Raw genomic sequence first — 12,408 nt, 5'->3', positions numbered from 1 at the left:
AAATTTTGATGAAATGAACCTAATAAAGTTTTTAAGAAATGACCCACTCCAAATAAAATTTACGGAAATGACCACTTCCTATGTGTTTTGAAAATATCCCGTCGTGTCAAGCGACGCAGCGTTGCGACGGAACTCTAATTGGTTGGAGTCTCACGATGGCAGTTGCGTCTCGCGACGGAGTATTTTTCGTTCAAAAAATATGGAGGGGTCGTTTGCGCAATTTTTTATTAAAAAAAAATATAATTTGAACCTGACGTGAATCGAACACGCAACCTTCTGATCTGGAGTCAGACGCGCTACCATTGCGCCACAGATCCTTTTGTTTTTTATATAATTATTAATATATAATGAAAAATAAACAAGTTCACGAGAGGTTAGATTAATAACACATCAATTCGAGTTATATTTAATAAAAATAATATTTGTTAAGATATGGTATTTTATATTTTCCCTTTTTAATATTCATACATTTTCATATAGTTTTCTTTTAAACAAATAACAAAAATTAAGTTTGTTCAAACAATAAAATCAAGAGATGCAAAGAAAATCGACAAATTCTTGAGCTCAGATACACACACTCCCACATTTGATCATATGAATTTAAATTTTTTAATCAATTTAATAACAGTTCATTAAAAAGAAATTTTAAAAATCATATGCAAGAATGAACAGCATATTGAAAAGGCAAGCAATGAATCTCTGAAATTATTCTAATAATAAATAAATAACTTGCAAATCTCTCATAGTTTGTACTACCAATAATACCATAATAAAGTTAAGCATATAAATAAATAAAACCAACTATACAAATCCGGAAAGATTTTGTACATTTCCTTCCAAACACGAAAAACTCTGGCCTACTTAAGTCATCTATCGAGATCAAGCAAGTCTCTTATTCGAAGTTAGTTCGATTCTCATATGTTATCGGGCTCAAAGTCATTCCATCTCATCAGAATTAAAATCCATCTCTTTTATTAGAATGGTGAGTTCAGATCCCATTTGTTTAAATCTATTCAACATCAACTCCTCCTGAAGCTGTAAATCAAATATTTTCTTCTCGAAACTGTCCAACTTCAATTTCACTTCACTATTAGCTTCACCTCCCTTCTTAGTTATTCGATCAAAACCATCCTTAATACCAGCCAATATCTTCCCCTTCAAAGCCCTGCACATCTCAAGTTCCTTTCTCGATTTTGAATTGTGATTCCTCAGTTCAGATACCACAGTGTTCGATTCACAAAGCCCGATTTTAAGCAGATCATTCTCTGCATTCAAACCGGTTACTGTTTCCAGCATTATACCCATATGACATAAGTGTAGTACAGAAATGGCACAATCTCTTAAAATAACCTCTGACCAAACATCTTCAATCCATGTGTGCATCAGCTTTATTGATGCTTTAACTTGAGATTTAATTATTTGAACATCATAATCCTCCTCCTTGAAAGGATTCACAGTAGAGGATATGATCTCGCTCAAATCCATAACCACCTTTTTCAAATCTTTCATATCTGAAGCGTATTTTTCCTCAAGGGATTTGTAATGTTCTACAAGGGAATTCTTGTCTTTGGTCAATGTGATCTCGATCTTCTTCAGCTCCTTGACTTCGAGCTTCATAGTTTCATTTGCTATCATTAGCCCGTTTATCACCATGTCTGCCTCCATCATAGTAATATGAGCCTCTTTGAATTTTGAAAGGGAACAATAAGGCTCGTCACTTATCTGTTGTGTCGATTTCTTTGCATTCCCGTGTTTGAACCTAAGCGACTGTAAACATGAGAAGATTTGGAAACACTTATTGTTAGAAACAATTTGAATTTCACTGATTTTAGTTTTCAAATATTTCTAATATAAATACAGAAAATAGAGACATTCACCTCTCTTTCTTCAGGGAACCAACAACAGCTAGCTTCTTGCACAAGTTCCTGAATTTCCTTTAACTTGTGATCCAAAGATGCAATTTTTTGTCCAGTTTGCTTCTCAAAGTTATTCACGATTGCCTCAAAGGAAAGTAATTGGGAAATAAGAGATTTCATCTTCTCCCTACACTGATTTTCAGATATCCGAATCTCGTCTTTCTCAAGACACAGCTTTCTTATCTCAACTTCCACCTCATCCAAGCTTCCAAGAGCAGATTCCAATTCATTTCTCAAAAGAACAATAGTAGGATCTCCATAGCTACCAATATCAGATTTCAGTTTCATTGGTTTATCTTCCTGCAACGACCTAGCTTGCTTAGAAATCACAAAGGCATTAATGTGTCAGAACATGTAAATGTAAGTTATCTGTAGGGAAAAAAAGACAAGAAGCAAGTGAGATAGTTAGCTGACCTGTGATTTGCTGATGATGATGTCATCATCTTGATCTTCAGCACTCTTTCTTGAAATATCGATGCATGACCTGAGTTCTGAAACACTGTTTAGTACTTCAGAAACTTTCTCACCCATTTTCAAAATGCCCTGTTTTTTAGTGTCTTCCAGTTTCTGTTCCATTATGCAAGTATTTTCTTTCTCCACAGAAAGCTGCAATCTTAGATCCCTTACTTCAACATCCTGATTATGAAGAGATCCCTCATTCAAATTTAATTTATCCACGTATAAGGAGTTCACCTCAGACAGCCGATTCACTACCACAAAAGCAGCAGTGGCACATGTTGATGCTTTTTGTAGTTGTTCTTCCTTTTGCATGAACTTATTCTCCAGTAGTGCGATTGTAGATACTTTTGAGCTTAGTTCAGACTTCAGAAACATGATTTCATTCTCCTTTGCAATGCATTCTTGTTGATGTGCTTCAGTTATTACCAGTACTGCCCCTCTCAAAGACCTCAACATATTTTCAATCTCACCTCTTTTCTCATCGGCATCATATAAACAAGAATTGAGTTTTTGAATCAGTAAATCTCTTTCAGCTACCATATATTGGATATTCATCACTTGTTCAAATATCCAGGATCTCCTCTGTATTAATGAACTTGAAGTGAAGTCAAACTGGCGTGAAGCATCATCTAGCACCTTGTGCCCTTCAACAAGATTAGTTTCAATCTCTTTGATAAATAACTCCCAGGTTTTAGATAAAGATCTTAATTCTTCATCCTTTTGTTGTAGCTCTTGGGCCATAAGAAATGATTTTCCCTGTAGTTCCTCCAGATCAGCTTGCATATGCAGTAACTTATCTTTGGACTCGGTCTCCTTTTGATTACTGAGGTGAACTTGCTCCTCAAGAATGTTGACTTCATCTTGCAAACAGACTATCACCTCAGCAGTTTCAGCTTCAGCTTGTCTACAAACCTCATCTATTTCTTCTTCATTACATGACTGAAATGAACGAGCTTTTTGGTACCATATATTCATTCTCTTGGCCTTTTCAAGAGACTCTTGCATCTTCTTGAGTTTTTCTTCTAAATGGGGGTCTCTTACATTATTACATGATATTTGTTCCTTCAGTGAAGAGATTTCAAGCTCATTCTCTTTTAAAAGCACTGCATACTGGTTGTTTGTATTCCTAAGATCATCAATTTCATGGATTGAGAGAAATTGTTGGGACTCCAGGGATTCAATAACGGTTGTTGCTTCCTTAAGTTCTGCTTTAACATTTTCATATTCTTTAGTCATCAATAAAAGCTTTCCGTTTACCAACTCTAGATCCCTACAAAAGAACCTTTCTTTTTCCTCCATTTCTGCATGAGATGACCTTTCTTCTGTAAGAATAATCTTTAGAATATCAATCTCTAATTGCAAGTTCACTAAGTCTTCTATGTGATGAGCACAAGTTCCGTGACTCATCATTCCATTATCTTTTCCATCTCCTTGAAGTGATTGACCCTTAGCTTCAATTATCAGCTCCTGAGAATCATACTTGCTACTTTTAATCATATGAACAAGCTCACAAATATGTAAATGAACCATTACAAAAAAAAAGGAAAACGAAGAAGCCCATTTTATCTTTCATAAATGGTGGTTCGGGAGAAAAATAAAATCACCTTTGTGACTTCAGTACTGCAATCAAGTGAAGCACACAACACATTAACTTCACTGCAAAGATGGAGAAATGATAGTGCTTTACTTACAGAGAGGACAATCGAAAAAGAAAACAGTCTTGAAGAAAACTTATGTTTTTCTTACTTTTGGACCCTGGCTTTATTCTCTACGGATAAGGATAAGTTGTTTCTGCAGTCTTCCAGGTCTTTGAGAGCTTTGTTTAACTGAGATTAATTGTAAGGCAATCTTAGTCATGAAGTTCTGGTGAGATATTATCTGGAAACCATTATTAACATTCAAAAATAACCTGCAACTTATTACATGAAGAAAGATGGTCGTGCATTTAAGTTTATTATCAAATGCAACTTTTCAAGAGGTGTGATTTTCGCTTTCAGATATATCACGCACTTTTAACTTAATATATTACCTGTTCACCTAGTTGAGATACCTCAGATAGCAGAACATTCCTCTCCCCTTCATAGAGATCTTGAACTCTGTGACCACCAAGATAAAGATAAAGTTAAAGCAGTTTTGCAAAGTACCACTTGACAAGATTTTTTTAGCCAGTAAAAATTTACCTTCTAGGTTGTTCTAAAATCCTGACATTTTCTGGATCTCTATCAAGTTTATCTTTAAGCAGCTGAATCTCTTCAGATAGTAAATTATTCTCTTTAAGTAAATATGTATCTGGAGTAATTAGACCACCAACAAGCGACTCCAACCTCTGGATTTTTTCCTCCCGAAATTTCAGCATCATTTTTGTGCACCTGGTGTCGTCCTCTTTCTGATAAACCTGAGTTATCAAAAACATTTTACTAGTTGAGAAAGAAGAAAGAGGAAAAATTAAGGATTCTATGATGAAAGACAATGTAGTTCACGATTGTAAAAGGTTACCAAGAGATTCAGTTGTTCAATTTCAGCTTCAAGTTGCTTAATAGTACTATCTGCAATTTGTTCTCTTCTCAACACGCCAGCAAGAGTTGTCTCCAGTGATTTAATCTTAAAAATATACATCAAGGAATGAAAAAGTTAACAAGAAAAGTAAGCTATGACAACTGATCTGAAGGAATTAGATCATATCATGGTTGTGAAATAAGCTCATTATGGTTTCGGAGCTCTGCAACAATTTTTAAGGGGAAAATATATTAAAAGCATGTTTTGTATAATCTAGATTCATAACTTATTTTATTCCATACAGAACTGAGAAACAATAAGTGAAAATAAACAGAAATACAATCAAATTTTGATGAATTAAATTAAATCCATCCATCAACTTTTGATAAGTACCTGATTAGAAGAAGACATCCTAATAACGTCCTTGGACTCAGATCCAGAAGAGTTAAAATGCTGCTGTTCCATTTCATTTTCTTTATCTTCGCAATCATTTTCAAGGTACTTTAGCCTATCACCCAGCCCAAAAGATATAGACCTGGAAACATGCTTGCGTCTGAGGAAAGAAAGCTCTTCCTAATAAATAAACAGTGGATTAGATAAGAGTGAACGAATAGGCACAGAGTTGAACCAGTATTGTGTTATAGCAAAGTAGGACCCACTTTAAGATTTCTTATCTGGTGTTGCAGCGCAATGATATCTTCAGAAGAATCTTCATTGACAATTGCCTTCAGGATTCATGTACCGCTATAAGAGTGAGTTTCAAGAATATTTGCATCAAGAAAATTATTAAAGGTGAACTTACATTATTCTGAATGAGTTTTGCTCTTTGAGCAAACTTTAAAGTGTTAAGAGTTTCAGCAACGCAGCTGGAGAAAAGAAAACTCAGCACAATGTTTGAACTTTGAACTAATTCTTTAATCCAAAAAATGATAAAATATAAGCAAATGAACCTACCCCATGGAAGGGCTCACATTAGCAATTATCATCGTCTTCGAGTTTCCACCAAGTGAGTCCTGCATTACTTATACTTTCAGCAATGAAACATAAAAAACAGATGCAAACTTCTTTAACACAAAGGACAGAAAATTTAGGATTTTGCCTGAAGAAGAAAAGTCAGCTTTGAATCCCTGTAAGGAATATGCCTCGGCTTTCCATTTGCTACATCTACTAGAACCATTATCACGTGACTACAAAGAACAGATAAGACAATGTCAAGAAATATGAGCATGCATACAAAATTACTTTTTTTGGAAACATTATATGCCAATTCTATGTTCAGATAAGACATGAAAATCAAAGTGAATAGCAGTATGTTAACTGTATATGAAAGGCATGGGTTTCATACCCTAATGTGGACAATGATTTATTGATGTTTGCTGCCTCCTTTAGACGTTCACCTTCAGCACCAGAACTTTTCTGCCTGTAACAGTGAGTGAATGACAAGATCATAGTCAAGTGATCATATTTTTCCCACCCATAGCTGACTTGTTCAGATTTTCAGTATTAGCATGAAAAAACAACTGAAATGGTACCTTTCAGAGCCAGCAAGATCGACAAGATTTAGTCGTGCAAATCTTAGGTTGCAAATTGCATCTTTTTCCCATCTACTCTCAATCACGCATGTAAAAACACTGTGTGAACGACTGCTCTCTCTGTTCATATTTGTAGCAGCGACTCGTCTATTGGAAGAACCCTGTCACAATAAGATGCGGTTTAGTGTATACAACAATAGAATGATGGTATTTAGAACGCACAAAAGACAGGTGAAGCATGAGCTGCATAGCAAACCTGGCTCAAAAGAGTGAGAATGTCGCCAACAGTTTGAACTTCAAACTCTGAAAGATTTTCAACATAGACGCCTTTCTTGATATCTTCCCTTATCTACACACAGAGATATTAATTATCACTCAATAGAATTAAATATATTGACCATCAATCACCAAAAAATATCATTATGTTACTGCTGGAAACTTATGAAAAAAAAATAACTTACTGATAGATTTGTAGATGAAGGATCAAGCAAATCAGTTATTTGTTCATTATATATCTCTAAGAAAGAGCACTTGCATTTGTATTTCAATTTCTCATCTCTTCTGCTTTCTTCTTCCTGTAATTTGGAAAATAGATTCAAATATGAATGATCTAGGAAATAGTTATTGGTAAAAGTAAAAGCTATGAAGACTGTAAAAGGTCTACAAATTACAGCTTGTATTCTGGCAAATAAGAACTCGAATATTCTTGGAGTCATTCCACGGTTAGGAGAGGGCTTGACTTGCAATTCCTCAATCTCTCCCAGCATTGTGTGTGTCTTACCACTTCCAGTCTACAACATTGTACATGGAAATTTAGAATAGATAATCTGCATTTTTTTTTTATTTATAGGCATTGTGCTATACAGAGTAACATCAAAAAGGGAAAGGAATGTCTGCCTATCACTTACAAGTAGCCTATTACTTTCCTACTTACCTGCCCATAGGCAAACATGCAGCTATTGTATCCAGATAAGCAGTTCTCCACCATTGGTAGACCTGCCATTTTAAAAAGTGTTTCCTGCAAAAAAATGTAATCATTTGAAGAACATCAGCAAATTATTAATTCAACCACAAAATGCATTATATTTTTGTTTCTAAATCTTGCCTGGTCAATTGATTCACAGGCTACATGATCAAATGTAAACAGAGTTTCTGGCTGACCAACCCATGTGATGGATTGTGCACTCTCTTGCTTCAGACACCTATTGTAACCACAAGTACTCCTCTCCATATTATTCAGAGGTCGAACACGTATCAAAACCTATGATAAGTTGATAACAATAGAAATATCAGCACCAATTTCAATATCAAGATATCTTAACTGGTTGGGATAATTTAAAATCTTGCCTGTGCATTATGCTCCATCCAGAAAGATAAGTCTTCATTAAGATCAAAATGAGGCACATCAACTGCATTAACAACAGTAGAGGGAACACACGAAACTGGAATCCCTTTCGATAATGCAGCATAACTCCCTATTCTAGAACCTCCATTTACTGGTGGACGGGAAACATTCATCAGACCAGGATTTGGAGGCTTACTAACAATCTTAGTTGGAGTGCTCTTGGTAGAACTACATTCTGAATATCCCGAACTAGGCCTTCCAGCTACCTTAGTTGACCTAGGAGTAGTTATAGGAGCTAAAATGGCACCATTACCAGTCCCTCGGCTTGATTGACTGTCACACTTAGCTGAATCAACCCGGTTTTCCTCACAAACCTCGGCAAAACGATTTTTAGTAGCCAAGTGTTGATTTTCGTGTGTTTGAAGAGGATCGGAAGCTTTCTTCTTCATTTTGGTGGGAGTTCTATCAACTTTTGACATCTTAACACCATGTTCTTGCTTGGAAACAGCTCTGGTCGGGATTAGTTCATGAATCGTATTTAAGGGAGGTCTAGTTAGATCGACACAGGTCTGAGAACCCAGCAAATCCCCTGGATTTGCTGGTATGTTTTCGACCTCATCTGAATCCAAACATTTTGAATTTCGGCGAAGGAATTTGGAATCCCGAATCATCCTGGGTGAAATGAAATGCTAGGTTTGGAATCGGAGTGAAAGTAAGTACCTTGGAGATGAGAAATCGAAATGACCGGATGAAATGCTGTGATCTGGTTAAGCAATCTGATGAGATTCACGATTCAGATACATTTGCATGAGATTTCGATCAAACTAGAACAGATTATCAAGCTCACTTTTCCCTCTTTGTGAGATTTATTCGATTTCAAAAGCGCGATATTATGGCATTACAGGGGTTTATAAGCTTGAATGGACGGCTGAGATAAGAACTGGAAAATGAAACTGGAATTTTGAATTGGTTTCATCTTAATTTAGCCGTTCCCATTTGAAAGATTCACTGAATGGGCCCATTTCAAACTTTTTCTTAATACAAAACTTTATTTTTTTTTCAAATAATCTTATGTTACTCTTTTCTTTCTTTTTTAAATAAAAATTGACATGTGTTAAGATTGATTTTTTTTTTTTATTATTTTAGGGAGAAAATTAATAGAACATTCAAATTCATACTTCAAATATGAGGTAAGATTTCAAATAAAAATAATAAGTATTTTTTTTTTTTTTTATCGTTTGTTAGCGCGGGAGCGGGAATGGGAATGAGAATGTTTTAAAGTTGACTTCCCCGCGCACTCAATGGTTTTATTTAGTAACGGTTGACTTTCCGCTCTCGGGTGTTAAACCGTTTTATTTTGTTTGGATATATGCAAATATTTTATACTAACTATTTTTTTTTTAAATCTCAATATCATATATATAGCACTAGATTTGTTTTCTTTAACATTCATACCAATGGGAGAAATGGAATTTTTTTAAATAATTTTTTGAGATTCAAAATTATTTTGTTTAGATATATGGAAACCTTTTATTGTAACTGAGTTTTCTTAAATTTGAATACCATATTTATTTAAAATAATAATTATGATGTTTTATTTGTAAAATTTATTATGGCGCAAGATTTTTTCTTACAAATTTTTCGCGCCCCGCTAAATTTTATCCTTTTTATTCTAATAAAAACGGATACACTTTTAGACCGGCGTTCATTTAATTTTTATATACTAAAGGATGGTGCAATAACTTGACAGAGTCATTATATTATTCGGAAGAATAAAATATAAAAAGTCTTTATATGGAGAGATGACGAGTGATTGACAGATCTAGACTTGAAAGTTGGTATAGAGGGTTTTCTCGTTTTGAAAAAAGATTTATAGAGGGTAGCTGATTTTTTTTAATTGGAAGTTATTTTGTTTCGATACTTGCAAACCTTTTGTAACCATTTGGTTTCGTGCATTGTCGTGTTTCGAGTACCCACGAATTTGGGGAGACCAATCAATGTATCTTCGTCGGATTTGGAGTCACATAGCTATTTAACTACCCGAGTCAGGTTTGGTCATGTTTCCATCCATAGGTCAAGCCTTCAAAGACTGGTTAGTGAAAGATGCTATCTTGAAGTAATGGAATAAAGAAGCAATTTAAGCAAAACATTTCATGTAACATTTTTTAAACTTAATATTTTGTTAAGATTATGATTATTAAAGTAAAAAGTGAAGGTGCATTTAGTATAAAAGTATGATTAAATTAGATAGAATCTTTTAAAATAAAAACTTGATGAACAAAATAAAATTTTGATATTTTTTTGTCAAATAAATTTTCTGTGTTTTTGGAAAGAAAAATAAATTAAGTTTCAAATAGGCTCTATTGTCACAATAGTTTTACTAAGAAATATTCAAATTATAAAGTAAATAAAGATTAATTTCAGATTTGAAAAATTGATAAATATTTCAATTTTCATCTAGCCAAAAACAAAAGATTAACAAAAAATCTTAAAAAAAAAAAAAGTTTTCTTTTTCTCTCCAAATATTATTTTGGTGGTTTTGCATTCACAGTTTGATAAATCACAAGACATATCAACTTATATTATATATTCATAATAAAATTAAAAAATTAACTAATCTTATAATTAAGGTTTTTTTTTCTAACGGACTAACCATTTAACCCGACACAAATTTTGTCGTCTGACGGACTTAAATCCGAAAAACTTAGAGTTAATATCAACATTTTATTGCCGTTAAACTAGAAAAAGAGATAGGTCTTATATATAGTATAAATGAAGATTAAAATTTATTCTATAAACTAAAAATAAAGATCAAAATTCTATAAACAAATACATTAAAGTAAAATTAATAATAATATATATACGATTTGAACAAAAATAACATCAAACTTATTAATTTATTTCAAACAGATTGATAATTGTATAACAACAATTATTTTATATAAACATATACATAAATTCAAAAATAAAATAATAGAATGATATATTTAAAATTAGATAATAAAAATAATTAAACATAAAATATGTCATTGTTATCATTTAGCTAACCTCGTTTAAATAAAATAAGAATATATATATTTAAATAAATATAAAATTTGTCTTAAAATCATGAACATTTAATTACATATATTTATATATACACACTAATTAATTAATAATTTATACTTTAATATAATTTATTTAAATTTGTACCTAACCAAATTTAAACTTTAATTTTATTATTTATATTTTTAGTAGCGTAACTTATTTAACATGTATATTGACTAGCATTATCTACACTATTTATAATCACATAAAATCAAATCAATGAAAATTCTAAGATAATTAACTTAACAAAAATATATAATATATTTATATAATTTATGGCTAATAGTATTTGTCAGAAAATGAATTGGTAACTCAATTATTTTACAATATCGTTAAAATTCATTGGGTGATACCCGAATTTTTGAGTAGTTATTAGGAAATTTAGATTGATACGACCAATATGACTAATATGACATATCTACATAATTGATTTACCATTTCAATTAATTTTTGATGGACTATCTGGTTGGAGAGAAATCGTCGAACTTTCACGGATCATAGTCGTCCGATGCGTATCATTTATAATTATATTATTATGATGTATTTTAAGATTCATTTCGGAAAACTAGTAGAGTTCGTCGGGGAGTTAATAGTTCTTTTCAAGGACGAACTCGATAATCTATTAACTAACGTTTTTTTTGTAGTGTTTGTTTTCTATTTTTTATTTTATTTGTTTTTTTATTGTTGTGCACAAACGATTTTCATCATTTTTAATATATATGGACTTTTTTTAAATATATATATATATAATATCGATAAGTAACACAAATTTGGTTAGAGAGAAATTATTTTTTTTTTCTAAGATTTGGTTTATCAATCTTTTTCTCTTTGCACTATTTATGTTTGGTTTCGTGTTGTGTTATATTCGATGCATCATTATAAATAGTCGGATCGGATTTATCGTCTCGATTTTTTAATTTAAATAATACTCTTAAACTTTGATGGATCGTCTTTTATTTATACCATTAAATCGTGTTGGTAGTCATTTACCGAGTCTGCATTCGTCTCTTTCCTTACAACAAATGAGATGATGTTATCGAATCTGAAATTGTTTTTTATTTTTCTAATAAAGAGTTCTTGGAATTCATCTATAATTTAGAGGCCTTTTTTCACTAGTATCCTCTAATAATTTTTATGAGTTTTTACTATCTTGACAATATTTGTAGATAGTTAGTTATCATTTGACATAAGACTTTTCGGCGTTGTATACCAACTTTCGGACAAAGACAAATTTCATTGTAAGGTCATCTCTAACTTGAAAACTCATTTTTAAACTCAAAATCAATAAGTGTTACGTCAAACAATAATTCATTTTCAATCCAAAAATCCATTTTCAAACTCAAAATAACATTTTCAAACTATTCTATATATTCTTTAATTCATAAATTGAACTCAAATAATTATTTTCATTAAAATTACATAAAATTAATTATAGATCAATAATGTATACATTATAAAAAAATAGATTAGTTTGGAAAATGTTCATTTTAAGTATTGATTTAGTAATTTGATTTTTTTTTTCAATTTTATAGCTTATAACATATTATTGTGTTTTTATTATCTCATTTTGTAT

General features: G+C 32.1%; 1 protein-coding gene and 1 non-coding gene across 4 annotated transcripts; both read right to left on the bottom strand.

Annotated features, from left to right (window-relative positions):
- Positions 1 to 245: 245 nt before the first annotated feature.
- TRNAW-CCA lies at positions 246 to 317 on the bottom strand. Its single transcript has one exon. It is a non-coding gene; the product is annotated as a tRNA-Trp (tRNA).
- Positions 318 to 766: 449 nt separating this feature from the next.
- LOC124942005 (kinesin-like protein KIN-12D) lies at positions 767 to 8,715 on the bottom strand. Of its 3 annotated transcripts, none has more exons than XM_047482411.1 (21): positions 7,751 to 8,712; positions 7,509 to 7,664; positions 7,338 to 7,421; positions 7,075 to 7,194; positions 6,865 to 6,978; positions 6,660 to 6,752; positions 6,404 to 6,564; positions 6,217 to 6,291; positions 5,971 to 6,058; positions 5,826 to 5,884; positions 5,674 to 5,737; positions 5,531 to 5,596; positions 5,265 to 5,444; positions 4,872 to 4,976; positions 4,556 to 4,770; positions 4,405 to 4,471; positions 4,122 to 4,201; positions 3,980 to 4,031; positions 2,331 to 3,842; positions 1,878 to 2,234; positions 767 to 1,767 (listed from the first exon to the last, which is right to left on the bottom strand). In XM_047482411.1, the coding sequence occupies exons 1-21, from the start codon at positions 8,417 to 8,419 to the stop codon at positions 937 to 939; spliced, it is 5,148 nt and encodes a 1,715-aa protein (XP_047338367.1). In that variant the 5' UTR covers positions 8,420 to 8,712; the 3' UTR covers positions 767 to 936. The 3 variants fall into 3 exon arrangements, with proteins under 3 accessions (XP_047338367.1, XP_047338368.1, XP_047338369.1); XM_047482412.1 differs by having other exon boundaries at positions 1,878 to 2,216; XM_047482413.1 differs by lacking the exon at positions 767 to 1,767 and having other exon boundaries at positions 2,060 to 2,230; positions 7,751 to 8,715.
- Between the last annotated feature and the right edge of the window lie 3,693 nt (positions 8,716 to 12,408).

This window comes from Impatiens glandulifera, chromosome 6, assembly GCF_907164915.1.
Source record: "Impatiens glandulifera chromosome 6, dImpGla2.1, whole genome shotgun sequence".
NCBI lineage: Eukaryota > Viridiplantae > Streptophyta > Magnoliopsida > Ericales > Balsaminaceae > Impatiens > Impatiens glandulifera.
The sequence above is the reverse complement of the archived record's forward strand: the minus strand, read 5'-3'. Positions and strand labels throughout refer to the sequence as shown.

Coding starts and splice junctions, on each gene's coding strand:
- LOC124942005 (XM_047482411.1), bottom strand. CDS start 8,419: ATGATTCGGGATTCCAAATTCCTTCGCCGAAATTCAAAATGTTTGGAT. Junction 5,445..5,530: donor ACCAGATAAGAAATCTTAAA/GTGGGTCCTACT, acceptor TTTATTTATTAG/GAAGAGCTTTCTTTCCTCAG. Junction 4,032..4,121: donor AATAAAGCCAGGGTCCAAAA/GTAAGAAAAACA, acceptor CCATCTTTGCAG/TGAAGTTAATGTGTTGTGTG.